Source organism: Bos indicus, chromosome 12 (genome assembly GCF_029378745.1).
Source record: "Bos indicus isolate NIAB-ARS_2022 breed Sahiwal x Tharparkar chromosome 12, NIAB-ARS_B.indTharparkar_mat_pri_1.0, whole genome shotgun sequence".
NCBI classification, from domain to species: Eukaryota; Metazoa; Chordata; class Mammalia; order Artiodactyla; family Bovidae; genus Bos; species Bos indicus.
In genome coordinates this window covers 30,860,392-30,886,627 of record NC_091771.1, presented here as the reverse complement: position 1 = coordinate 30,886,627, position 26,236 = coordinate 30,860,392, and the positions used below count along the sequence as shown (strand labels likewise).

General features: G+C 47.7%; 1 protein-coding gene across 3 annotated transcripts in view; it reads left to right on the top strand.

The window, feature by feature from the left end:
- MTUS2 (microtubule associated scaffold protein 2) overlaps positions 1–26,236 on the top strand; it is a 388,875-nt gene that overhangs the window by 348,369 nt on the left and 14,270 nt on the right. For all 3 annotated transcript variants that reach the window (XM_070800225.1, XM_070800223.1, XM_019971462.2), the window contains 2 exons: positions 13,004–13,218; positions 21,880–21,985. In XM_070800225.1, the coding sequence (XP_070656326.1) occupies positions 13,004–13,218; positions 21,880–21,985 (321 nt within the window). The remainder of the gene's footprint in view (positions 1–13,003; positions 13,219–21,879; positions 21,986–26,236) is intronic.

The window sequence follows — 26,236 nt, the reverse complement described above, 5'->3', positions numbered from 1 at the left end:
CGGTATTGTCAGTAATGTCATTGTTACCTTTGTTATTATTATCATTGTTTTAGCCATTCTGGTATGTGTGAAGAGCATCTCACTGTGGCTTTAATTTGTGTTTCCCTACTCACTAAGGAAGTTGAGCACTTCTGTGTGCTAGTTGGCTCTGTGGGTATCTTCTGTGAGTTTTCTGTTGTCCATTTTTTATCGAGTGGTTTGTCTTTTTACTGAATGGCAGCCGCCCCCTTCACCTCAAGGCCACCATAGCCCCACCTTCACTGTGTTCCTGGTCTGTCTTCTCGTTTCCAAGACTTGGGTACTGACTCAGGATGCCTAAGTATACAGCCACGAATATCAAACAATTGAAAGCAAGTCTATTGCTAAGATACAAAGCATTTTAACAGTGTCATTTCTAAGATAAATTTGAATGCCTTTTCTGCATAAAAGTATTCTAGGTATTTTATTTTATTTTGAGATCAGTATGCTATAATCCAAGAATTCAAAGAGTTTGTAATCAGTTGGAAAAGAGGGCATGGGGGCGAATGATAGTAGCATGAAATTAAGTTAGTGACTTTCTCTTTAAAATATTTGTCCCTGACGCTGTTCCAAGCCCCTTTTCCTTCTGACTCCCTGTGGTCTCCCTGGTGATCTCAGTCTACCCCTGTGGCTTCAACTGCCCCCTAAGCTGCACCCTCCCGGGTCCATGTCTCTGGCCCTGTTCTCTCCTGAGGTCACCTCTTGGTGAGCCACAGGCACTTCAGCTCTTTGAGGCCAATTCATGTTATCTCCACCTACCCCATCCTCTCTGTGTGTATGAGTGCTAAGTCACTTTTAGTCTTGTCCGATGCTGTGCTATACTAGAGACGGCACCCCACCAGGCTCCCCTGTCCATGGGATTCTTCAGGCCAGAATAGTGGAGTGGGTTGCCATGACCACCTCCAGGGGATTTTTCTGACCCAAGGATTGAACCCGTATCTCTTGCATCTCCTGCATTGGCAGGCAGGTTCTTTACAACTAGCGCCCCCTGGGAATCTCTACCCCACACTATCTACTTCAAAGTAAAACCGAATTACCACTTCTGTTATAGTCCTAATTTATTTCAAGTACAGGCTAAGTTGCTGTAACAAAGACACCCAAATGCGATGGAATAAATAAGATAGGGGATATTTTTCTTGTGTCCTTGTCTGCCTAGGAAAGGCCCCAGGTTTCAGCCTGAGGGAGGGGGAAGGAGGCAGAGTCGAGGGCAGGCAGCTCCCTCATAAGACACTGATCTAAAAGTTGCCACGTCACTTCTTCACATCCCTTGACTTAAGGATAGTCACGTGACCCCACAGAGCTGCAAGGGAGACAGAAAGGTAATATGTCCAGCTGGGCAGTCATTTCTGTTAACGCTTAAAGAGTATTTTGAATAAAAGAAGAGGAGGAGATGGGGGACAAGTAGGCTCAACCACAATTTTAAGCTCCGTTGTTGACACCAAAATTTGCAGAGGATGTCAGCCTGGACAGTGGAGGTGATTACCATCTCTGCCTCTCTGTCTCCTTCATTCTTGATGTCCAGGGAGTCCCCAGGTTTTACCTACTTGGAAGTAGGTCCTACTTGTGTCCTTTTCATCTCTCCTTTTAAAAGGAAAAGGGAAATTATGGAAATCTGCCTGGGCCTGGAATCGCAGTAAGAGATGGATATCCACAGAGGAAAGTTGCACAGGATCTAGCCAGGGTAATAGACAAATATTTCTACTTATCACAAAATACTCTTGGGCTATTATAAATTGCCTAAAACCTTAACTTCTTCTGTGTCTGTGCCTAAAATCAGTGGGTAGAAACAATTCAAGAAACAATTCCTTGGAGTTGATTTGATATATTTGGAAGTTAGACAGCAAGAGGCTGGGAGGAGTACATGGGGAAATGCACACCTCTTTAAAAATTAGATTCTATGGATTTCAAACATTAACCCTTCATTCCTGTGCAGGAAACCCCCGAACAACAAATAAAACATAATCATCAGTCTAGGGAAACCTCAGAGAAAATGCCCCAAGTCCCATGGAGAAAACAGAATACCCCGGCCATGCATTTGTCATCACCATCAAATGGATTAAACTATATTACCCAGTAGCCCCTTGGTCTCTATTCCTCTCATGGGCAATTAAGGGGAATGCGGCCACCCAGACTATGGGACAGAGGGTGGCAGTCAGCACCATGCCATGGGCTGGGCCTCCCCTCGCTGGGAAGCTTAGGAAGGAGCAGGGTCCCAGGAGTTCACTGGTTAGAGCTTTGTAGGGTGGATTCTACCCAATGAAAGAGGAGCCTGAAATCTCAACTTTCAGAAAGTTATTAAAAGCTCCTTCTAAAAGGGATGTCCAACCTGGGAATTGTGTACACTGTCCAGTTTATGTAACAAATATTAATTGGAGGTAAAATTTAAGGGTCATCTTTTCAATGCCGTTTTGCACAGGAGAAAAAAGTTAAAAGCAGTCAATGGTCACTGCAGCCACACGGACCCACCATCTGACCTGTCCATAGCCAGACTTCAGAGAGGTCCCCATGGTGTGTTGGATGAGCTCTGCCAGCTCTGTAGCCCAAATTAGCCCAGAGGAGAGGGAGGGGCAGGCGCCATGCAGGATCCCCGGAAAGCCGCTTCCCGTTTATGGGCAGTAGTATCATATTAGCTCTCATGTAGACGGCATTTGTTTCTCTCCTCAAAACTTCCCATCATAACCATCGTCTTAAATCCACTTCCTCTTTCCTCTTTTGCCCCTACAAATCACTGTTACGTTTTTCTCCTCTTCGACCAAGAAGGTTACTTCTAAGCATTGCAATTACATTCACACACAGGGTCAGTCATTATCCATTTGTTGAAAGGCTCATCCTTTATCTTAAGACCACATAAAAATTGCTCCAAGTATTTATGACTTTGAAAAGCACCTTAACCTTGTTGGGATTTTTGTATCTGTTTCTCCCTCTCCTTCTTTGTTTCCTTTCTTCCAGAACTTAAGGCAGAATAGCCGTGTTAGTATTCGAAAGAGCTCTGCTGAGATTCAAGGCACCTGGAGGGAATCCCACCTTTGCAGTTCTTGCCGGGTCAGCCTGGACAAGTGACTTAACCCCTCTGAGCCTCCATTGCTCTTCTGTAAAATCAGAGCAAAACTGCCCGCTTTCTCCAGCTTTAAAATTGGCTGCAAAGATTAAGCAAATTAATATTGTGTATTTTGTTGTTGTTGTTTAGTAACTAAGTCATGTTCAATTTTTTTTGTGGCCCCATGAACTGTAGCCCGCCAGGCTCCTTTGTCCATGGGATTTCCCAGGCAAGAATACTGGAGTGGGTTTCCAGTCCTTCTCCAGGGGATCTTCCAAACCCAGGGATCAAACCCATGTCTACTGCATTGGCAGATGGATTCTTCGCCCCTGAGCCACCAGGGAATCCCCAATATTGTATGTTAGAGAACTTCATTAATGAAGCACAGAGATGTTGTCATTGATGTTACTGCTAATGTCTCCTGTCGCTGGGCAGCGAGTCATTCTGCAAAGCACATTTTCTCTGTAGATGAAGCTTCTCTCTTTAGGGCTCCATTTCAGAGGGAAATCATAATAAAAATAGTATAGCCTTCCCGGTCTTCTTTAAAAAAGCACAGTGGAAAACTGTCCTTGATGACCCTCAGTCACCATTACAATATCCATAGAATTCTAGAAGGCAGGGGCAGAAGGGGGCTTCACACTCAGGGTGCCTGTGTTAGCCGGCTCAGACTGCTGTCACAAAATAATACCCAGGCCCGAGGGCTTAAACACAGGCATTTATTTTCTCTCGGTTCTGGAGGCTGAAGTGCAGGCCAGGGGCTGGCAGAGTTGGTTTGGTTGGTTTGGCTGCTACAGCATCTGTCCTTGGCCTGTGGAAGGACGCCCCTTTGCTGTGTTCTCACCTGGCCTCTGAGACCTCACCAGTGGCTCCTCCTCCTCCAAGAGGGACACCAATCATGTTGGACTAGGGCCCCACCCTCCTGGCCTCATTTGAACTTAATCAACTCTTCAAGTACCCCCACCTCCAAATACGGTTACACTCTGAGGTCCTGGGGAGTGTGGCTTCACCCCGTGACCCTAGGGGTATACACTTCAGCTGGTAGCAGTGCCCCACCTCCTCATTTTCCAGGTGAGAATCTCAGATCCAGAGAGGTTGAGTTAGTTGCCAAAATTCCCACCGCTGGTGTCTGCAGGACCCGGGAAGACCTGGACTCTTCCTGCCCTCCCCCACCTGCCTTTGTCTCCTGCCCCTTCCAGGTGTGACCTGCCCACCTCCTGTCCTGGGCTGTCACTCCCCCACCCTGCCTCCCCACCCCTCCTAATCTGGACATGCTGGCGGTCTGGATTCCGTCCATGGGAAGGGTTGTTCACCGTCACTGTGCGGAAGTTTAAGTAGTGTAGGGGTGGGACGTGAGTGGGCACTTCAGGGCACGTATTTGGGGATCTTGAGGCTCCTATATGCAGTCATCCAGTTTGGGGGCCATGTTCCCATAGTGTGACCCACAGGTAAGTAAAGTATTAATGCACTTTTTATTTTGTGGCTATGCCCCGAGCCTTGTGGGGTCTTAGGTCCTTGACCTGGGATTGAACCTGGGCCCTTGGCAGTGGAAGCATACAGTTCTAACCACTGGACAGCCAGGGAAGACCCTTGTTAATGCACTTCAAAGCGTCACCTTGATAAGAACTCTTCTGTGTTTGTTCTGTAGCACTGGGAATGCCTAGCAGCTGGAAAATGCGCTTCATCTTACTGCAGCCACACGTCTTATATCTTCCCACTAACCATTTACACATCCATGGAGAGGAGAAAACACATCTGTCAATCCAGCCCCACTTCACTGGGGAAGATTTAATAATGAGAGTCTACCCTGAGGTCTCATGCTTTTAAGATTTCAACACTTTTATAGAATAGACCACAGCACATGCCCATGTGAAATGGAATATTACCGTTCATCACTAACATGTCACAAAACTTGTCAAAATTCAGCAGTTTTGATTTCATGTTTTTCATACTAATTGACAACATCCAGAAAAGCCTTTCCTAAGTACCGTGGACCAGAGGCGAATCCGCCATCACATTTGTGAACCAGGGGCCCTTATATGTACATAAATCTGGCTGTTAGTTCCGTGGAGATTTATTTGGTGTCTAGTGTGTGCTTGTCTCCCCAGTGGGTCTCCTCCTCTGATGTTACTCCTCTTCTTAAAGGGCACCACCACCCAAATCACTCAGACCAATTGCCTGAGTCATCTTCGGGTCCGATCCCTGCCCTTCCCTCACCTCCCTCATCCAAGCCAGGGGCAAGTGCAGGTGGCTTTGCCTCCCAAATGCTTTGCATACCCACCCAGGACTGCAGCTTCAGCCCCGGGTTATGTCCACCTGGACCCCAGACATGTCATCCGCTCTGTTCTCCTTGCCTCCGCCAGCCCATTCACCATTGCAGCCTCCAGGGCACTCTTGTAATCAACGCTTCATGAGCTCCTGTTATCCCAAGTTTAAGACTGTTGAGGGGTAGGGGGGCCCTTTCCAGTTACTGGAGTACAAGCCTCACTCCTCCCTGGGGACCAGGGGCCTCGTGAGATCCGACACCACCTCTCCCCACCTCCACTGTCTCCATCACGGACCCTCAGGCCCCTTGTTATCTTCCTGTCCCTTAAGTGAGCCCCGTGTTCCCAGCTCAGGACCTTTGCTCTTGCGGTTCTTCCTCCTGGAACCCCCTCCCTCCAGCTCTCTGGGCCCCTCCCCTTCCCCATCATTCACATCCATCTGGATGGGGTTTTCTCAGGTGCCCCCTGCATCCGCCATCCCCTAACATTGCTCTCATTTTACTTTCTCCAACTGCTGTTATCTCAGGTTTTCATGATCTGACATCTTGCTGTTTAAAACTTCTGCCTGTGTCTTTATTTACCCTCCTGGCAGTGAGTCTGGTTCTCACCGCACGATTGGGCATGGGATGTAGCAGCTGCTCAGTAAATTCAACTACTGTCTGTTGATAGTCCGCCTGCCTGTCTGACCACAAATACTCAAGCGTCTCTGACTCTGTCCCTGCCCGCTGGTGAGGGAGGCGGATGGGTAAAGAGATGTGCTGCAATTCTCAGCAGTGAGGGCTTGAAGGCTGATTTACCAAAGCCTCACCTCTGAGACATTGAAACCCTGGTGCAGCAGTCACTCCCACCCAGGTGCGGAGGGACCCGGGCTCCAGCCCCTGCTCTGCAAGCCTCGCCCCCTCCCGTGGAGGCCTTGGATCCTTGAGTTATCCCTTCTCAAACCTCCTGTCCTACTGAACACCCACCTGGGGCCCAGGGCATGCCAGTTGCATAGTACCCAGGAGGCACTGCACTAATGCCAGCTCTTTGGTCCAGGGCCCTGGGGATACTGTGTGGACCTGCAGAGATGCCCAGAGACCCCCGACTCCCCACCCTGGCCTTTCACCCACATTTCTACTCCTAGTCCCTGAACCTTTCCTCCGTCTCAGCCCCTCCTTGTCTCTCTTCTTGACCAAGTGAAGTTGCTCAGTCATGTCCAACTCTTTGTGACCCCATGGACTGTAGCCTACCAGGCTCCTCCGTCCATGGGATTTTCCAGGCAAGAGCACTGGAGTGGGTTGCCATTTCCTTCTCCAGGGGCTCTTCCCAACCCAGGGATTGAACCCAGGGTCTCCCGCACTGTAGGCAGGCGCTTTTACCATCTGAGCCACCAGGGAAGTCTCTTCTTGACATTTTCATCAAAAAGAAGGTCCTTAAAAAAAAGAGGGCAGTAGAGGGCAGTGTGGCCGAGGATCCCAGGCAGCATGTTTCATGGACTGAGCCTGCCGCCTGCCGTGGGTCGCTGTGATCTGATAAGAGTGGACAGAGGCCTTTGCCACCAGAGGGCTTTTCCAGGCATTATAGTTCCCCCTGGTGGACACAGATTTGTCACAGGATCACTGCCATCAAAAAGGACCAAACACACACACACACACACAATCAACTGAAGTTTACAAAGATGCTATAATCTTTAAGCCCACATAATTCCACTCTTAAGAATGTATCCTAATGAAGAAAGCAAAAAAAAAAAAAAAAAATGTGAGTGACACAAATCAAATGTCCAATACTAAGGATGTATAAATTACAGTGCATCCACATGAAAATATGGTGGCTCAGATGGTAAAGAATCCGCCTGCAATGTGGGTGACCTGGGATCAATCCCTGGGTTGGGAAGATCCCCTGCAGAAGGGAAAGTCTACCCACTCCAGTATTCTTGCCTGGAGAATTCCATGGACGGAGGAGCCTGGCAGGCTACAGCCTATGGGGTTGCAAAGAGTCGGACACAACTGAGTGACTAAGCACACACACATGAAAATATGAGGGGACCATAAAGATATTAAGCAGGAAGACATGGAAAATTCCTACCAGGGATACTGAAGTCACACTACTGCAACAGCTGTGAAGGGATTTTCAGTGGAAAGTTTTCATTTTCTTTGTGTCATGAGATTATGGGTAATTTTTAAATTACATTTTTTTCCCTTGAAAGTTATTTTGTCTTTTCAATTACTCCCCATATCTCAAAGAAACAATTTAATCATTTATCTGACTGTGGGATCCCCTATCAATATGTAACAATACTGACTGTTAACTTACTAAGGCTGCTGTACAAAGTACTGCAGGCTGGAGGGCTTAAAAGACAGAAATTAATTTTCTTACAATCCTGGAGGCTGGAAATCGAGATCAAGATGCCAGCAGGGTGAGTTTCTTCTGAGGCTTCTCCTCTTGGTTTATAGATGGCTACCTTCCCCCCCACCCCCCGCAGGTGTCTGTCCTTAGACTTCAGTCATATTGGATTGGGGCTGACCCTATAAATGACCTCATTTTAACTTTATTAGCTGCAAAAATCCTGTCTCCAAACATGATCACATTCTGAAGCACTAGGGATTAGAACTTGAACATATAAATTCTGGGGGACACAACTGAACCCATAACAGTGACTATTATAATAATTCCACATATTTGTATACAGTCTTCACCTTTTAGATGACTTATTTTATAATTGTCAAAGCTTAAGCATTATCTGTGATGTAAAAGGTAGTATGATATTATTCCTTATGCTTTATCATGAACTGCAACCAGATTCTTTTCTTCAGTTTAAGTCTAGTGTGGTAATTACTGATCCTTGCTACCTCTTTCCAGTAACAAGTTGTAATTATTCAAGGGACATTTTGGGCAATTGTGTAAAGAAAATTGCTCTTACTGAGTTTTTCCCTTCAATTTTGATTTATGAACTGTGGTGTGTGTGTGTATGTATGTACTACATACATGCACTCTATATATTCATACATACATATGTTCAATTATTGAAAACTACTGCAGACTCTAATCCTGTTTTTGCTTTTCAAACTCATGCTTATGAATTAGAAATGTAATCAGTGCTCCTGGCCTGTCATAATCCTGTTCTTTTAGGAACTATTTTCTCAGCATTTTAGGTTCCAGGGATTTATTATTGGTGTGTTTGCCTCTCACATTATAAAGTACTAAATGTTTTCTCATGAATAGAAATAAAGGAAGAATGTATGCAAGGCTCCAGAGGTTACCCATAAAAATTAGCCTACTTTAACCTCTGTGTACAAAATGCCCCAGTAGATACATTTTTGAGAATTTACCAGAGGCAAGAGGCTGTTTATTTCTTTAGGGACTCTGTTATTGGAACTTGCTCCCTGGTGCCTCAGCTGCAGCTCTTATCCAATATCTTCTGCAGGCCTGGGGCTTATGACACAGGGTCATTGGAAGAATAGAATATCACTTCTTGTATATAATAGCTGTTGGGAATTTGGGGCTTGGTGCTAGATGTGGAAAGGTGACTACTTTGGCCACCTGATGCAAAGAACCAACTCATTGGGGAAGACCCTGATGCTGGGAAAGACTGAAGGCAAAAGGAAAAGGGGGCAACAGAGGATGAGATGGTTGGATGGCATCACTGACTCAACAGACATGAATTTGCACAGACTCTGGGAGATAGTAAGGACACAGGAGCCTGCCTTGCTACGGTCCATGGGGTCCAAAGAGTCAGACATGACTTAGCAACTGAACAGTGATAACTGAGGCCGCACAGCTCATGATTTATTGAAGCAACAGTACAGTTCAGGAAAAGCTCTAGGATGAAAATCAATCAATCATTGCTGACCCCCCGCCCCCGCAAATAGAATCCCAGGCCTTGAATCATCCCGCCGCAAACATGTACAAAATCACACATTCGATGGAAGTGTCCTATCCTTTCTGACTGCAGGAGACCATAACCTTTTCAAACCCAGTCTTCTTAATCATGGTAGTCATTTAAAAAATATTTTAACTCATAAAACATTCAAACAAATCATAGGATTTTCTTATATACATATTGTTGCAGGTGTTCATTGGGAAGTGAGTCCTGTCAATTAAGCATACAACCTCCGAGGGGGGAAGGACAGATGGAAGGTCAGACACACAGATGCATTTCCATCACAAGTAGAATTCTGCTGTCCTGCTCATCCTGCATCTTGCCTTTTTTGTTTAACGATGTATTACAGGTCATTCCAGGAAAAGATTGACCTTGTTTTTTTTTTTTTTTTAGTTACCTGTATCCCATTGAATATGGGATTTGTCCTATGTGTATAGTGGACTTATCATCATTTATTTAACTAGCCCCCCCACCAACTATTTCCCAAAGGCAAATCATGCTGAACTAATTATCCTTCATCAGATTTTTTTGGTTCTCTTGTGACATTGTTGACTTAAAAGATATGTGCATTTAATTTTTTTTTCTCCAGTGTTAACTGATTTGTTGTTATTCATTTCTTGACCTTTTTTTCTGTTTTATTCCATGTATGCAATCTATATCATCAACTTATTGTTTAGATTTACTAGAGTTAAAGATACTGATATTAGTATTAATATATGAAAAGTACATTTTCCCCATATAAAACAGTACTTGTTAAAGAATAGTACATGGTGAGCATTTTTTATTATTTTCATTTGAGTGCAGTGTGCTGTATTTCTAGTTAAGAAACAGTAAGAATGGTTCTCAGATTCCACGAGCTCCACATTCCATGTGTGTGCATTTGTGTGTGTGTATAAAACAGTGTAGTGGTGAGGTTTTTATTTTGTCAACATACATCTTCATCATCATTATACAGAGTTTCAAAATCCAAATATGAACTTTTCTTCTACAAACACGTCTAAATTTATCCTCTGAGATATTTTTCCTGTCATGTTATTTTGCAGATTTTCTTTCCCTTTTTGGTAAAAACTTTATTGAGATATAATTCACATGCCATACAGCTCGCCCGTTTGAAAACAATTCAGTGATTCTTAGTATATTCACGGAGTTATGCAGCTGTAACTATAATCTGTTTTAGGACATTTTCATGACCCCAAAAAGAAACCCCGAACTTTTCAGCTGTCACCCTTCCCAAGCTCCCATCCCTAGGATTTCAATTTTGAAAAAAACTTGAACCTGCAAAGCAGCTCTTCAGTTTATACCCCCACCGTTGCTCCATCAAAGGCTAGTTTTCTCCTACCTTCCCTGTATTATCAAAATATTTCATCTCGATCAACCTTGGAGGTAAAAAAAATCTCTTGCTTTGATCTGCATGTATTGAATCATGAATGGTGCCGACCATCTGTTCTTGTGTTTGTAGACTGTGCTTCATCTCTGCACTGCCTTGTGGGCCTGTTGTAAATACAAACATTGTTGTCACTGCTTTGTTTTTATCCCATTCACCGTGGCACGGTACACGGGGCAAAGACTATGAAGTTCAGTTCAGTCGCTCAGTCATGTCCAGCTCTTTGCAACCCCATGAATCACAGCACGCCAGGCCTCCCTGTCCATCGCCAACTCCCAGAGTTCACTCACACGTCCATCGAGTTGGTGATGCCATCCAGCCATCTCATCCTCTGTTGTCCCCTTCTCCTCCTGCCCCCAATCCCTCCCAGCATCAGGGTCTTTTCCAATGAGTCAACTCTTCGCATGAGGTGGCCAGAGTATTGGAGTTTCAGCTTCAGCATCAGACCTTCCAGTGAACACCCAGGACTGATCTCCTTTAGGATGGACTGGTTGGATCTTTAGTTCACCTGAATTACAGAAACAAGAGCACTCTCCAAAGAGACCCTGTGCACCCGGACACTTACCCTGGAGCCCATTGCTCGAGGCTCACCAATAGTTACCGTGTGTCTCCTGTCCATCCCCCATCCTTTTCTGTCGGAGGACCCTTCACCTTCCCCCAGTATAGGTGAAATGATTGCTGTTTGTGTGGAGGTGGGGAGGAGAGATGGACTGGGAGTTTGGAATTAGCAGATGCAAACTATTACATATAAAATGGGATAAACAACAAGGTCCTATTGTATAGCACGGGGAACTATATTCACTATCCTGTGATAAACCGTAATGGAAAAGAATTTTTTTTAAATGTATATATGTTGCTCCTCTATTGGCCTCAGTTTGACTATGTCTCAATCCATCGAGCACTGTTTTTAATGGATATTCCATGGTCGTTCTGTTAAAGCCCAGTCACTCCAGGATAAACCTGTCTTTGCGTGTACATCTCTTCCGTAGTCTGTGGATCCTGGTTGTTTCTTTCACTAACTAGGGTCCCTGGTGAAATTCTAACAACTTGCCAAGGTTGGAGGGTCTTTGGGGAAAACTGGAGCTCTATTCAGACCCTGGGGCATAGGTGATTCCTCACCGCTGCCTCCAAGCCTGAGCCACTGTGACCTTCAGTTCCTGGTAGGTTCTGGCTGTTTTTATGAGGCCCATGACCTCCCTCTTCCATGATCTCACTGCCAGGGACCAGAAAACCTCAGTCTACTTCTGCCGTTCCTGCTGTATTTGTTAGCGAGCGAGTCTTGCCACCCGTGGTGGAAAGCCCAGTGCACACTCATCCTGACATGTATATTGTTGTTATCGTTTGGTTGCTCAGTCATGTCTGACTCTTCATGATCCCATGGACTGCGGTCCACAGGGGAGAAAAAGTCTGTACAATAATGTCCTTGTGCATATTAATACTTCCAGCTTTCCTCTGTTTGTGATTTTTTATAAAATACAAAACTAGTTTTTAAAAGCCTCAAGAGTATAGCAATTGCTTAAACTGTAGACCAACCAAAGACTTTTGAGAAGTACTTTTGTCATCAGCATTCTTTAGAGTTGCTGGCACTGGTGGTAGTAAAAAGCAGAGGGCTTTTCTGATCAGTCTGGTTATTGCTTTTAAATTCTCTACAGACATTATATCCTTTTATTGCCCACACCTGACGTGGGCAGCTCACCACCTTGTTCTCAGTACACCAGCGGATCCTAACTTTCTCAGATTGTGTATCAGAATCCTCCGTCAAACAGTGGGACCCAGGACACAGGCCAACTGAAGCCCTGGACCAGGAAGGCCTTTGGGACAGCATTAGGCTGCTGGGCTGGGCCATATTCTTATACACTGCACACAGAGCAAGACCCAGCCTGTCCACCACTCATTTCACCAGGGAAATAGTGTCCTTAAACATATCCTGCCTTTGCAGCTCTTACTCTACACACTGTGTGACCTTGGGCCAGTCACAGGAGCTCCCTGGGAGCAGGTTCACCCCAACATCCAGGGTCTGTGTTGAGGCTCAGATGCTGTAGGTGGGAAAGCATTATGTGTGCTTGCGTGTGTCCTAAGTCCCTGCAGTCCTGTCCGACTCTTTGAGACCCCATGGACTGTAGCCCGCCAGGCTCCTCTGTCCATGTGATTCTTCAGGCAATAATACTGGAGTGGGTTGCCATGCCCTCCTCCAGGGGATCTTCCTGACCCAGGGATGGAACCTGAGTCTCCTGCCACTCCTGCTTTGCAGGTAGAGTCTTTACCACTGAGCTTCTGGGGAAGCCCAGGGAAGCATCTTACAAACCATGAAGCTCTGCAGAAGGAAGGGGATCTTGCCCTGGTCCTTCTGCCCACACCTTGATGTTGTAGCACAGGGGTTGCAGACGCGAGGCTCTGGGCGCATCCTGGCAGGTTTGTGACCGTGCGCTGTCCATCCCCCCCAGCTTTCCATGCGGCCAAGTGTGAGAAGCTGCAGCGGGAGAAGGCAGAGCTGGAGCGGCGCTGCGAGGCGGAGGTGCGGAACCTGGGCTGGCAGCAGGAGGCCGAGCTGCGGGACCTGGAGCGGCGGCTGCAGCTGCAGTTCGAGACCGAGGTGGCCCGACTCCAGGAGGAGCACCACGCGCAGCTGCTGCGGATCGGGTGTCAGCACCAGGAGCAGGTGAGTCCACCTGGCCCGCCCTGCCCTGGGGAGCCACAGGCCGGAGGTGGAGGGGAGCCGGCCGCCTTAGCCCGGAGTCCTGCCACAGGTGAGCTCCCCGGTCCCCACCCTCACGCCTCGGTTCTGTCCCCTGTCCCCTCTCTGTCATCCCCACCAGCCACTCTGGCCTCCTCCCATGTCCTCCCAGGCACACTCCCACCTCTGGGCTTTTCTGCTGGGCTGTGCCCACTGCCTGGTAAGCTTCCCTGGTGGCTCAGTCGATAAAGAGACTGCCTGCAATGCAAGAAGACTTGGATTGGATCCCTGGGTCGGGAAGATTCCCTGGAGGAGGAAATGGCAACCCACTCCAGTATCCTTACCTGGAGAATTCCACGGACAGAGGAGCCTGGCGGGCTATAGTCCTTGGGGTTTCAAAAAGTCAGACATGACTGAACAACTAAGCCAACACACCAATGCCTGGAATGCTCTCCCTCTAGACATGCCATGGCTCCCTCTCTCCCTCCCTGGTAGCCTTTTCTCACTGAGGCCTTTCCTCACCCAGAGTTACAGCTCCTTCCCCCCACACACACACTCCTGTCCTCCTCCCTGCTTTAGTTTTTCCTGGGCACTTATTACTACCTAATGTGTGATAAACTTGACTTTGTACCCTGTTGATCTTCTGCATAGCCCATGAGGGCAGTGGAAATAACAGACACACGTATATCTAGCACGTGCTGTGGGCCACACTCTACTCCCCCCTCTTTTCCTGGACTAACTCATTTAACCCCTATAGTCACCCTACCAGGGAGGGACCATTATTACCCCATTTTACAGGTGAGAAAACTGAGACCCGGAGGTTAAATACCTTGCCAGAATTCATGCTCATGGAAGAGCCAGGGTTGGACCCAGTCTGAACCCAGGGTCCGTGCCCTCAAGCCCTGAACTAGGGTTTTCTGCTGGATTTACTCTCGAGTCTCTGGCTTGGCACTGCCTGCCTGCACAGGGTGGGCCTTCAGTGTGTATTTGCCTGATGAAACAAGGATTCTGCTCATTAACCTTAGCCTGGCAGTCTTCCCAGAGAGGGTCATTCATCCTAGAACAGCTGGGGAAGAATACCCAGGGAGCCAGTCAGTGTGAAAGCGGGTGGGAGCCAGGCATGCCTGTCCCCATAGCCGGCTGCAGGGTCCATTACTGCATTGGCACCAGGGTGAGGTGAGCCCGCTCTGCCTCCATGAAACTCATCTGCTTCTCCCTTCTCTCTTCTTCCTAAGTCCCTAAGGCTCTGATGCCCTAGTGCCCACCTTCTAATTGGTGTATTGTTGCCCGGAGTCTGCTTCGCTATCCCTAAGGTCAACTGCACTCATGAAGAGCACTCTTCACATCTCAGGCTAATGCCAAGTGGCCCTTCACAGCCATGAACATTTGGGCTGCATCCCCAGTAGGTATCCCTGACAGCGATGGTCCCCAGAGGCTTGACAATCATAGGGGAGAGATATTAGAGTAATAATAAGTACTGTCGTTGGAAAGAGCAGTCTCCGATTTGACAACACTTTCCTCTATTCAGCATCTCAGCATCTTCTGTTCAGCATCCTCCTCCTTTTAGAGGCTTATGGAAACCAGACACACCTGCCTTTTTAAGGTGGTGTAGACTTAGAGGCCAGAAACAGATAGGTTACAGGTAAGGTTACCTGCTAGGCTAAGATTAGAAATGGAACCTGCAGCATCTGCCCTAAGTAGACATTCGCTCAGCTGCTGTCTGTAGTCTTACCTGCTTCTTGACTCCCTGATACAGGTCAGTCCTGGGGCAGATATCGGCTGTCCTGTGTCCTATATCCTGGGGTAGTCAGGCCCAGTTTTATATGTATACCCATATTCACTGATTTTGGGTCCAAACTTTTGGTTGGTTGAGAAGATGTCAAGAGATGGGAGGAAGGGCGGGAAGGGGTCTCCCAGCAGGAAGAGGAGCCTCTGAACGAAGGCTCACATGGGGGTGTCGTGTGTGGGAAACCACTGAGCCGGGGCCCTTGCTGAATGGAGCCCGTCCACCAGCCGAGGGACCCCAGGCAGAAGCTCAGTAAGCTGGGCACGTGCTGGGGGGTGTGGTCTCACCCACCTCTAAGCTGAGACCATAGGCTTTAAAAGATTTTCATTTTGTTATTGTTTAGTTGCTAAGTTGTGTCTGATTCTTTGCAACCCCATGGACTGTAGCCTGTCAGGCTCCTCTGTCCATGGGATTTCCTAGGCAAGAATACTGGAGTGGGTATTCTCCCTTCTCCAAGGGATTTTCCCAGCCCAGGGATCAAACCCAGGTCTCCTGCATTGGCAGGCAGATTTTTTACTTCTAAACCACCAGGGAACCTAAAGATTTCATACTGGGAGAGATTGGAGGCCCTGACTTTTCCACTTGAGAGTGAGTTATCTGAGCTACTTAGTTATATTTTTAAAGAGCTCTGTCTTATGAGGGCTCTGAGTTCTGTTCTTCTGGATCCTTTATGATAGCTAAAGTGGTTCATTCATTTATTCATTCACCTATGCGAAGAATAGTTGTGAATGCCCTCCATACACAAGGCCTCATGTTACTGCAAAAGATGCCAAGCTTTATAAAATGTGGACCTACTTGCTCTATAGCCTCTGGTTATAGATCCGGGGAGTTTCTGAGGCACGTGCTCCAGAAAATGTAATACTGGGTGGGAGATACAGCTGCTCTGTTCAGGAACTGAGAGCTCGCTTCCAGCTGGGAAGATGCAGGAAAGCTGTATGGTGGAGGTTTCATCTGCATGCTTTGCATTTGAGCAGACCTTTCCTCTAGAAACCCCTGGAGGAGGGCATGACCACCCACTCCAGTGTTCTTGCCTGGAGAATCCCATGGACAGAGCCTGGTGGGGCTATAGTCCATGTGGTTGCAAAGAGTCAGACACGGCTGAGCGATTTTCACTCGCTTCCTCTAGAAACCCATTGGTTTGGGGACGAGGCCAGGGATGGATGGTTTAAATCTGTGAATTATTCAGACCCCTGAGTCTGCTTCTGCGGCCGGATGTTGGCTGTTTACCTGGCCTTCAGCTTCTCTGGCAGGGAGCACGTGGCAACAAGGAAGAAGGCGAAATGAGCACCATTTCCAGGTAGAGGAGACGTCCGTGTGCTTGGTCCAGGACGGGACTCGGTGCCTGAGCACAGTGGGATCTGGAAGGAAGGTCTGTGGTTTCGGTGATGTGTGCAGACCCTCCACGAGCAGGTCTTCCCCTTGGGGTGGTCGAATTCGGCAATGCCCACACCTCCTGCCGCCTCTGTCCTTCTCGAGCCTTGAAACTCGAGTTCACTGACCCAGCCTCTCCCCGGTGCCCTAGTGTCCTGACCGTGCTGGGAGGCTGCTTCTGTTCCGACCTAGGAGGTTTTTTTTAAACTTACTTATTTTGCTTTTGTCGGCGCTGGGTCTTCGTTGCTTTGTGCAGGCCTTCTCTAATTGCCGAGCGCGGGGGCTAGTCCCCGCTGCAGCGTGCAGGCGTCTCACTGAGGCGGCTTCTCTCGCGGCAGAGCCCGGGCTCCAGGGCGTGGGCTCAGTAGTTGTGGCTCACGGGCTTTGTTGCTCCACGGCACGTGGGATCACCCTGGATCAGGGATGGAACCCGTGTCCCCTGCATCGGCAGGCAGATTCTTACCCCTGGACCACCAGGGGAGCCCCGGACACTGGATTTTCTGAGACTTTACTCCAGTCCTCCCTTGCTAAGGCAGGCTGACCTCTGATGTCAACACAGGACCCCCCCAGGAAAATCCAGCTGTCCATTCACCGCAAGAGGCAGAGGCCATGTCTCTGGCCACACGTGGGAATCCCATGGGGGAGCTGCTGATGAAACACCCCTTCTGTCCGCACCTGGAATTGGAGTCGCCGAATAGGGGTCCCCGGGGCCCAGAGCTGTAGGTGTCTGGTGTCAGGGGACGAACTGGGCCTCATTCTTTGCCCTGCAGCCTAGTTAGGGCACAAGCAGGGGCATGGCTTGGCCTATGCCTTTAAAGATACAGCGTGACTCTTATTTTAAAAGTCTGATTATAGAGGTGTTTCATCAAATTGGTGCTCATTCTGGAGCTCACAGTGCATTAACAGAAGCGAAGATTGCCCGAGCTTCCCCATCTCAAAGCACACGAGGCAGAGTTTTCACTGTAAACACAGATGCTTTTCATTTTTGCTCCAAACGTACTCATGCACCAAGCCTGGTATTTAGTGATCTGACTTGTGACCTTTGACCCCTGCCTCCAAGACCTCTTGGTCTGGCCCTGAAGCCCCTCGCTCAGGGCCCCCTGATGTTCTGGATTCTGCATTTTGAGCAGAGATGCCTTTTGAGAGGAGCCTAAGTGTTCATCCTCTGGGTTTACGTTTGCTTTGTCTCATATCCAGGATACACTTTCTGCCATTTCCTAAAGAAATGATCCTTTTAGACTCACTGGCGGCCACAGCATCCTCACACTTCATCACATGTACAGAGGCCGCTTTGGCGGTCGTCTTGCGTCCTGACTCTGATTCGTCCCACACAGCAGGCACGCAGTCACCATCAGCAGAAACCACACTTTCTAATCAAAGAGAATGAGGTCCCAAGGGACCCTCCATCTTCCAGTGTGAGAGCCCCACCCATCACAGCACGGGGCCTCCGGATGCTGAGACGTGGCCGAACAGGAAAGATGGGGGCCTCTGTGGACACCTGCCCACCCAGCGGGCGGCAAAGGCACCACCAGGCAGGGGATACAGTCAACCAGGGAGCTCAGGCAGGGCTGGCCGTCAGCTCCAAGTTGGTACCAGAGATGCTGTAGCAGGAAGGCGGAGTCAGAGGGATGGTGAGTTGCCTTGGTATCTGGAAAGCGTTGTTTAGAGGGCCCTGGAGAGAAAAGACAGGGGCGGCCCCCTCTGTCTCATCAGATAGGAATACGTGTTATGGGTGGGGGGCAAATGGGAGTTTAATCTGGTTTTCTTTAATGAGAATATGTAAAGCCATGCTTCTTCATTCTAAATGGAAGTCTTCTCTAAGTGAATTGGCGAAGCCTCCCCTAATTGCATTTTGCAAGTGGCTGGATGAAGTAAGCCCACAGCTCTGTTTTTGACCGTCTAAGAGAAGAGGGTGGCTTCCCAGGCCTTTGCTTTGATAGGACTCAGCTAAACAGCAAGCAGCTGCGGAGACAGCCTGGTGCAGGGAGCAGCTTTTCTGTATGACTGGGACTACTTGCTGGGCATGGGGACAGATCTCTCTGTGGCAGCTCAGAACTCTGTGCTCCGGGAGGAGGAAGGAGGCTGGTCCAGCAGTGGGTATTTATTTTGGGGGTGGGTGGCTGGGCAGAGAATTCCTCAGGGTTCTAAAAGGAAAAAAATGAAGCTTCACCCAGCATAAGTTTGCTGTGGCACATAATGATTCAGCACCTCTGTCTCTTTCTTGGTGTTCCCAGGTGACTCAGCAGTAAAGAATCTGCGTGCCAATGCAGGAGACACAGATTTGAGCCCTGGGTTGGGAAGATGCCCTGGAGGAGGAAATGGCAATCCACTGCAGTATTCTTACCTGGAAAATTCCAAGGACAGAGGGGCCTGGCGGGGCTGCAGTCCATGGACTCACAAACGAGTCGGACACGACTAAGCTACTAACATGATGCAAAAAAAAACAAACGGACCTTGTGTGTTCCTTGGGTCCACTTATCTGACCCTTTTCCAATGCCTGCCAACCTGGAGGTCTTCTCAGGCTGAGCACTCAGACAGGCTGCTGCTCCATGTTCTGGAAAGAAGCCAGGAGCCATGGAGGAGAAGCTATGGGGATTGAAACTGGGACCAGAAAGAGGAAGGCCAAGAGTGCACGGCCCCTTCCTCATAGAGGAAACGGCCTTGAAAAACCATCCACAGGTCTAGAAACCCAAATCACACAAGAGGAAGGACCACGGTACCCTAATTTTGGCTCACTGGCTCTCACTGTTAGTCTCTCAGTCATGTCCAATTATTTGCGACCCCATGGGCTGTAGCCCGCCATGCTCCTCTGTCCATGAAATTCTCCAGGCAAGAATACTGAAGTGGGTTTTGCCGTGCCCTTCTCCAGGGGATCATCCTGACCCAGGGATCGAACCTGGGTATCCTACATTGCAGGCAGATTCTTTACCATCTGAGCCACCAGGGAAGCCCGGGCTCTCACTGGTTTCCTTCAGAACATTCTGGGCTCTCCTCTTGTTGCATATGGAGGAATTAGGGAATCAGTATTGCCTTCCTAGAAGCCCCTCTGAGAGGCTGTAATAGATAGATCATGCCCTTACATCATCCTTAATATACTGGGTGTGGCATTTCATCACCACTGAATCAGAGACCTGCCTCCAGCAAGCCAGAAGGGCATGCGTTTACCCACCACCCTCGCCAGTCAGGGCAGACCCACCACCAGGACACAAGGTATTCTTCTGGAACATAGGCCTGGCATCCATCTCTCTTTTCTGGAGCCACCCACAGCAATTTGGGTCAGAACCCAATAAATCAGAATCATTCCAAGCACCAGTGAAAGATTTTTCTTTATACTGAGCTGAGTAAGACACCTCCTAACAATGTGTGGGCACTTGTTTTTTATGGACAGTGTGCTCTGGGCTTATGGGACATCATCAGTGGAGCATAAAGGAAAGCTAGTTCCTTTTTTTTTTAAGCCAGTGATTTATTTTTCCAAGAGACTGAAAGACTTTGGACAACAAATCCATTAAAAACCTTCATATAAACAGGATTTGGACAATTAAATACTGTGGTGATCAGCCTTTCTGCTGAGTGGATTCATAGCTCTGAGCCTCAAGTAAAATATTATTTAATCAAGAGTGACCAATAAATAAAAGTGAATCATTGCATACCAAGTCCATTTTCATGTCATAATGCAGATTTCCTATCACTTGTCAGATTCACTGTTGGTTTTGCCAGTCTGTTTTAGTGGATGAAGGTCTCAATTACCATAGGAGAGAGAAGCCGGGCAAACCTCCCCAAGCAATGACAAGTCCAGAATGGGAACCAGTCCTGTTTTAAAATACGATAGTCCTTTGCATTCCCTTTACAAGTGGGCTTCCTTTCTTGTGAAAAGCTCTTCCTCCTAACAAATCAAAGATCAGCCTGTGAATGACCCCCTGAGAAATGAAACCCTCTGAGAAGTGGCTGGACAGTGCTCTGAACTGCCCCCCACAACAGCTTCGGGGTCTGGGCACATGTCCTTCCAATGCCAGGTTCTGACACATGAGTATACCACAAAATGAACGTAGTGGTTTGTAACTAGCATTTTGAAAAATATAAAGTTACAAAGGATGAAAATTTTAAAGCCAGGTTATTGCAGGTAAGAAAGGAAAGTGCCGATCCATGAAATTTAGTTTCACACATGCACCCATGTACGTGTGTGTGTGTGTGTGTGTGTAACAATGTAAAATGGTGCTTTTACAACGGGTCACCGACGGAGAACTTGGAAAAACATTGTTCTGGTTTGCTGTCATAGGGAGAGGTCACCTTATGCAATGATTCCTGTAAGTCATACACTTGAAGTTAAAATAATACCCCAACAACAAATGGAGAAGGAAATGGCAACCCACTCCAATATTCTTGCCTGGAGAATCCCATGGACAGAGGAGCCTGGCAGGCTGTAGTCCACGGGGTTGCAAGAGTCAGACACGACCGAGGGGCTAAACCACCACCAACAAAAATAACAAAAACAGTAAAGGTGGTAGGTGCGTGGTGGACGGGCGGTGGCGGTGGCGGTGGCTGCGGAGGTCGGGAGGGGAAAACAAAGCATCCTGGGCTGGCTGCGTTCCCAGGATTAAGTTCCTGGAGATGCATCTTCAGCCAGAGAAAGAGCAGCTTCTCGGGGGCAGCTCCCACAGCCTGGGCAGGGGAGGTCCACTCCGCCATCGGCGGGGAGCACGTTCATGGCTGAGGAGCAGGGGTGGTGAGCACACATCTACCCGCTTGCCTGGGGCTGGTGAGCAGGCTGTTGGGCGCTGGTTGCTGGTCTTGCAGGGGAGGCAGTGGCCGGGCATTTGAGAGCCTCATCCATGGAGTCAGGCAGCCTCAGGCTCTGCCACTTACTAGCCCTTGGGCAAAACGCTTCAGACCTCTCGAAGCCTCAGTTTCCTCATCTGGAAAATGGAGATGAAAATATTGACTTTATTGCTGTGAGGGTTGAGTGGAGGATCAGGCAGCTGGATACGTGTTGGTTCCCTCCAGCTACCTTGCCTGCTGTAGCTCCCACCTGCCGCTGGGGGGCAGGACGGACCGTCTGGTGGGGGAGGACCCTCTTCTCTTCCTTATTACCTGGTGGAGGGCTTGGTGGAAGGGGCAGGAATGGAGGCGGGGGTGAGAAAATGGTCCTGAGGAGGCCCAGGGCAGTGAGGAGGTGGCTTAGGCGGCCCCCCACCTCCAGCCGGGAGCTGCTTCCTCCTGCGTGAACAGCAGACCTGCCGCAGTGACCTCCCCGTAACATTCCCCCACCCACCCACCCCCGGCTCCAGGGTTCCCACGTCACCACCAGACCCTGTCTTCTGCCTCAGTGAAGTCTGGAGAGGGCAGCTATCACCTCAGCAGAGTGTCCCTCCCTAGACGTCCGGGCCACGGACCCTTCCCCTCATTCAAGTCCCCCTCTGTCCTCCAGGCAGTGGGGCGTCGCAGCCTCGGGCCCCAGCTCTCCAAGTAACCAGAGCTGTGATCTCCTGCAGGTGGAGGACATCACCGCCAGCCATGAGGCTGCGCTCCTAGAGATGGAGAACAGCCACACGCTCACCCTCGCGATCCTGCAAGATGACCACGAGCACAAGGCCCAAGGTAGCTGACCTTGGGGGGGTGTGTGTGTGTGGCCAGCGGGGCCGGGTGTGTGCACCCACTTCTCCCGCTGCAGACACAAGGGGCCTCCCTTCACCTCCCCCTCCTCTATCCTTTCTCCCTTCCTCTTCGTCCTAGTATGTCCTTTGTGTTGCTTCATGTGTTAAGAAAACACCAAAATCCAGGGCCTGAGTAACTTCTTTCCTCTGAAGCTGATCCTCTCAACCCTGAAGTCTAGACTCCCCAAGGAGCCATGGTCCTACCCCATGGTGTGGGGCAGCTGGTCTGGGGTACAGCCTCAACTTGTTAAAGCTCAGGTGAGTGAGTAAGTGAAGTTGCTCAGTCGTGTCCAACTCTGCGACCCCATGGACTGTAGCCCACCAGGCCCCTCCCTCCATGGGATTCTCCAGGCAAGAGTACTGGAGTGGGTTGCCATTTCCTTCTCCAGGGGATCATCCCGACCCAGGGATCAAACCCGGGTCTCCCATGCCAACAGGGAAACCCGAAGGTGATTCCAGTGGGCGGCCAAGCTTGAGAACCACCATTTTCAAGTAGGTGTAGAAATCCTGGGCTTTGTCTTGTGTGGTGGCCTTGCAATGGTCAGGACCACTCCAGCCTCTGATGAGGCCTGGCTGACTACACTGGGCACTCAGACCACATTCACCATGGGCAGAAGTGGACTCTCGGGATCTTGCTTTTTTACGTTTTTTTTGTAACTTTGAATTGTCTTTGGGTACCTAGGATTTTATTGGGTTGGACAGAAAGTTCCTTTGGGTATTTCCTTACAACGTCACAGAAAAACCCAAACCAGCTTTTTTGGCCAACCCAATAATTCGGTCATTAACAACAGTAACAGTGTTTAGTAAGTAGAGCTGAGATTTTTGACTCTGTGAAAGAAGCTTTTTACACATTCACATGCGTATACATTCAGTTCAGTTCATTTCAGTTCAGTTGCTCAGTCGTGTCCGACTCTTTGCGACCCCATGAATTGCAGCACGCCAGGCCTCCCTGTCCATCACCAACTCCCGGAGTTCACTCAAACTCACGTCCATCGAGTTGGTGATGCCATCTCATCCTCTGTCGTCCCCTTTTCCTCCTGCCCCTCAATCCCTCCCAGCATCAGAGTTTTTTCCAATGAATCACCTCTTCACGTGAGGTGGCCAAAGTACTGGAGTTTCAGCTTTAGCATCATTCCTTCCAAAGAACACCCAGGGCTGACCTCCTTTAGAATGGACTGGTTGGATCTCCTTGCAGTCCAAGGGACTCTCAAGAATCTTCTCCAACACCACAGTTCAAAATCATCAATTCCTCGGCGCTCAGCTTTCTTCACAGTCCAACTCTCACATCCATACATGACCACTGGAAAAACCATAGCCTTGACTAGACGGACCTTTGTTGGCAAAGTAATGTCTCTGCTTTTGAATATACTATCTAGGTTGGTCATAACTTTCCTTCCAAGGAGTAAGTGTCTTTTAATTTCATGGCTGCAGTCACCATCTGTAGTGATTTTGGAGCCCAAAAAAATAAAGTTTAACGCTGTTTCCACTGTTTCCCCATCTATTTCCCATGAAGTGATGGGACCAGATGCCATGATCTTCGTTTTCTGAATGTTGAGCTTTAAGCCAACTTTTTCAGTCTCCTCTTTCACTTTCATCAAGAGGCTTTTTAGTTCCTTTTCACTTTCTGCCATAAGGGTGGTATCATCTGCATATCTAAGGTTATTGATATTTCTCCCGGCAATCTTGATTCCAGCTTGTGTTTCTTCCAGCCCAGCCTTTCTCATGATGTACTCTGCATAGAAGTTAAATAAGCAGGGTGACAATATACAGCCTTGAAGTACTCCTTTTCCTATTTGGAACCAGTCGGTTGTTCCATGTCCAGTTCTAACTGTTGCTTGTGACCTGCATATAGGTTTCTCAAGAGGCAGGTCAGGTGGTCTGGTTATCCCCTCTCTTTCAGAATTTTCCACAGTTTATTGTGATCCACGCATTCAAAGGCTTTGGCATAGTCAATAAAGCAGAAATAGATGTTTTTCTGGAACTCTCTTGCTTTTTCAATGATCCAGTGGATGTTGGCAATTTAATCTCTGGTTCCTCTGGCTTTTCTAAAACCAGCTTGAACATTTGGAAGTTCACGGTTCACGTATTTCTGAAGCCTGGCTTGGAGAATTTTGAGCATAACTTTACTAGTGTGTGAGATGAGTGCAGTTGTGCAGTAGTTTGAGCATTCTTTGGCATTGCCTTTGGAATTGGAATGAAAACATTACTATCTGTAGTAATGCATTTTTTAATATAAATTTATTTATTTTAATTGGAGGCTAATTACTTTACAATATTGTATTGGTTTTGCCATACATCAACATGAATCTGCCACAGGGGGACACGTGTTCCCAATCCTGAACCCCCCTCCCACCTCTCTCCCCATACCATCCCTCTGGGTCATTCCAGTGCACCAGCCCCGAGCTTCCTGTATCCTGCATCGAACCTGGACTGGTGATTTGTCTCATTTATGATATTATACATTTTCAATGCCATTCTCCCAAATCATCCCACCCTTGCCCTCTCCCACAGAGTCCAAAAGACTCTTCTGTACATCTGTGTCTCTTTTGCTGTCTTGCATACAGGGTTATCATTACCATCTTTCTAAATTCCATATATATGCATTAGTATACTGTATTGGTGTTTTTCTTTCTGGCTTACTTCACTCTGTATAATAGGCTCCAGTTTCATCCACCTCATTAGAACTGATTCAAATGTATTCTTTTTAATGGCTGAGTAATACGCCATTGTGTATATGTACCACAGCTTTCTTATCCATTCATCTGCTGATGGACATCTAGGTTGCTTCCATGTCCTGGCTATTATAAACAGTGCTGTGATGAACATTGGGGTACATGTGTCTCTTTCCCTTCTGGTTTCCTCAGTGTGTATGCCCAGCAGTGGGATTGCTGGGTGATAAGGCAGTTCTATTTCCAGTTTTTTAAGGAATCTCCACACTGTTCTCCATAGTGGCTGTACTAGTTTGCATTCCCACCAACAGTGTAAGAGGGCTCCCTTTTCTCCACACCCTCTCCAGCATTTATTGCTTGTAGACTTTTGGATTGTAGCCATTCTGACTGGCGTGAAATGGTACCTCATTGTGGTTTTGATTTGCATTTCTCTGATGAGTGATGTTGAGCATCTTTTCATGTGTTTGTTAGCCATCTGTATGTCTTCTTTGGAGAAATGTCTGTTTAGTTCTTTGGCCCATTTTTTGATTGGGTCATTTATTTTTCTGGAATTGAGCTGCAGGAGTTTCTTGTTTATTTTTGAGATTAATTTTTTGTCAGTTGCTTCATTTGCTTTTATTTTCTCCCATTCTGAAGGCTGTCTTTTCACCTTGCTTATAGTTTCCTTTGTTGTGCAGAAGCTTTTAATTTTAATTAGGTCCCATTTGTTTATTTTTGCTTTTATTTCCAGTATTCTGGGAGGTGGGTCATAGAGGATCCTGCTGTGATTTATGTCGGAGAGTGTTTTGTCTATGTTCTCCTCTAGGAGTTTTATAGTTTCTGGTCTTTTGTTTAGATGTTTAATCCATTTTGAGTTTATTTTTGTCTATGGTGTTAGAAAGTGTTTTACATTACTACAGATAGTAAGCATATACATTACTATCTGTAATTTTTTTTTCAATTTTCCCTCTCCTTTTTTTCTCTCTCCAGTCAGCTGGTTGCTAAATTAGATGGAAAATAATTAATGTAAGAATAGATTAATACATTTTTTAATGCCAGAATTTTTTAATGTGTAATTTTTGTAGTTGCAAAGGCCTCTGTTAGCAATATAAAACCAAAATATAGTAATAAAAAGGCTGATACATTCAACTAAATAAAAATTGTTATAAAAATATAAACAACTTCAAAAGGCAAACTACAATTAGAAAATATTTTCTGCATCTATACAGCAAAGGACAAATTCTCTTAATATATCAGTTCAGTTGCTCAGTCATGTCCAACTCTGCGACCCCATGGACTGTAGCATGCCAGGCCTCCCTGTCCATCACCAGCTCCCGGAGTTCACTCAAACTCATGTCCATTGAGTCAGTGATGCCATCCAGCCATCTCATCCTCTGTTGTCCCCTTCTCCTCCCTCCTTCAATCTTTCCCAGCATCAGGGTCTTTTCAAATGAGTCAGTTCTTCACATCAGGTGGCCAAATGGGAGCGGGAGTCAGGATGGGGAACACTGTACACCCATAGCTGATTCATGTCAATGTATGGCAAA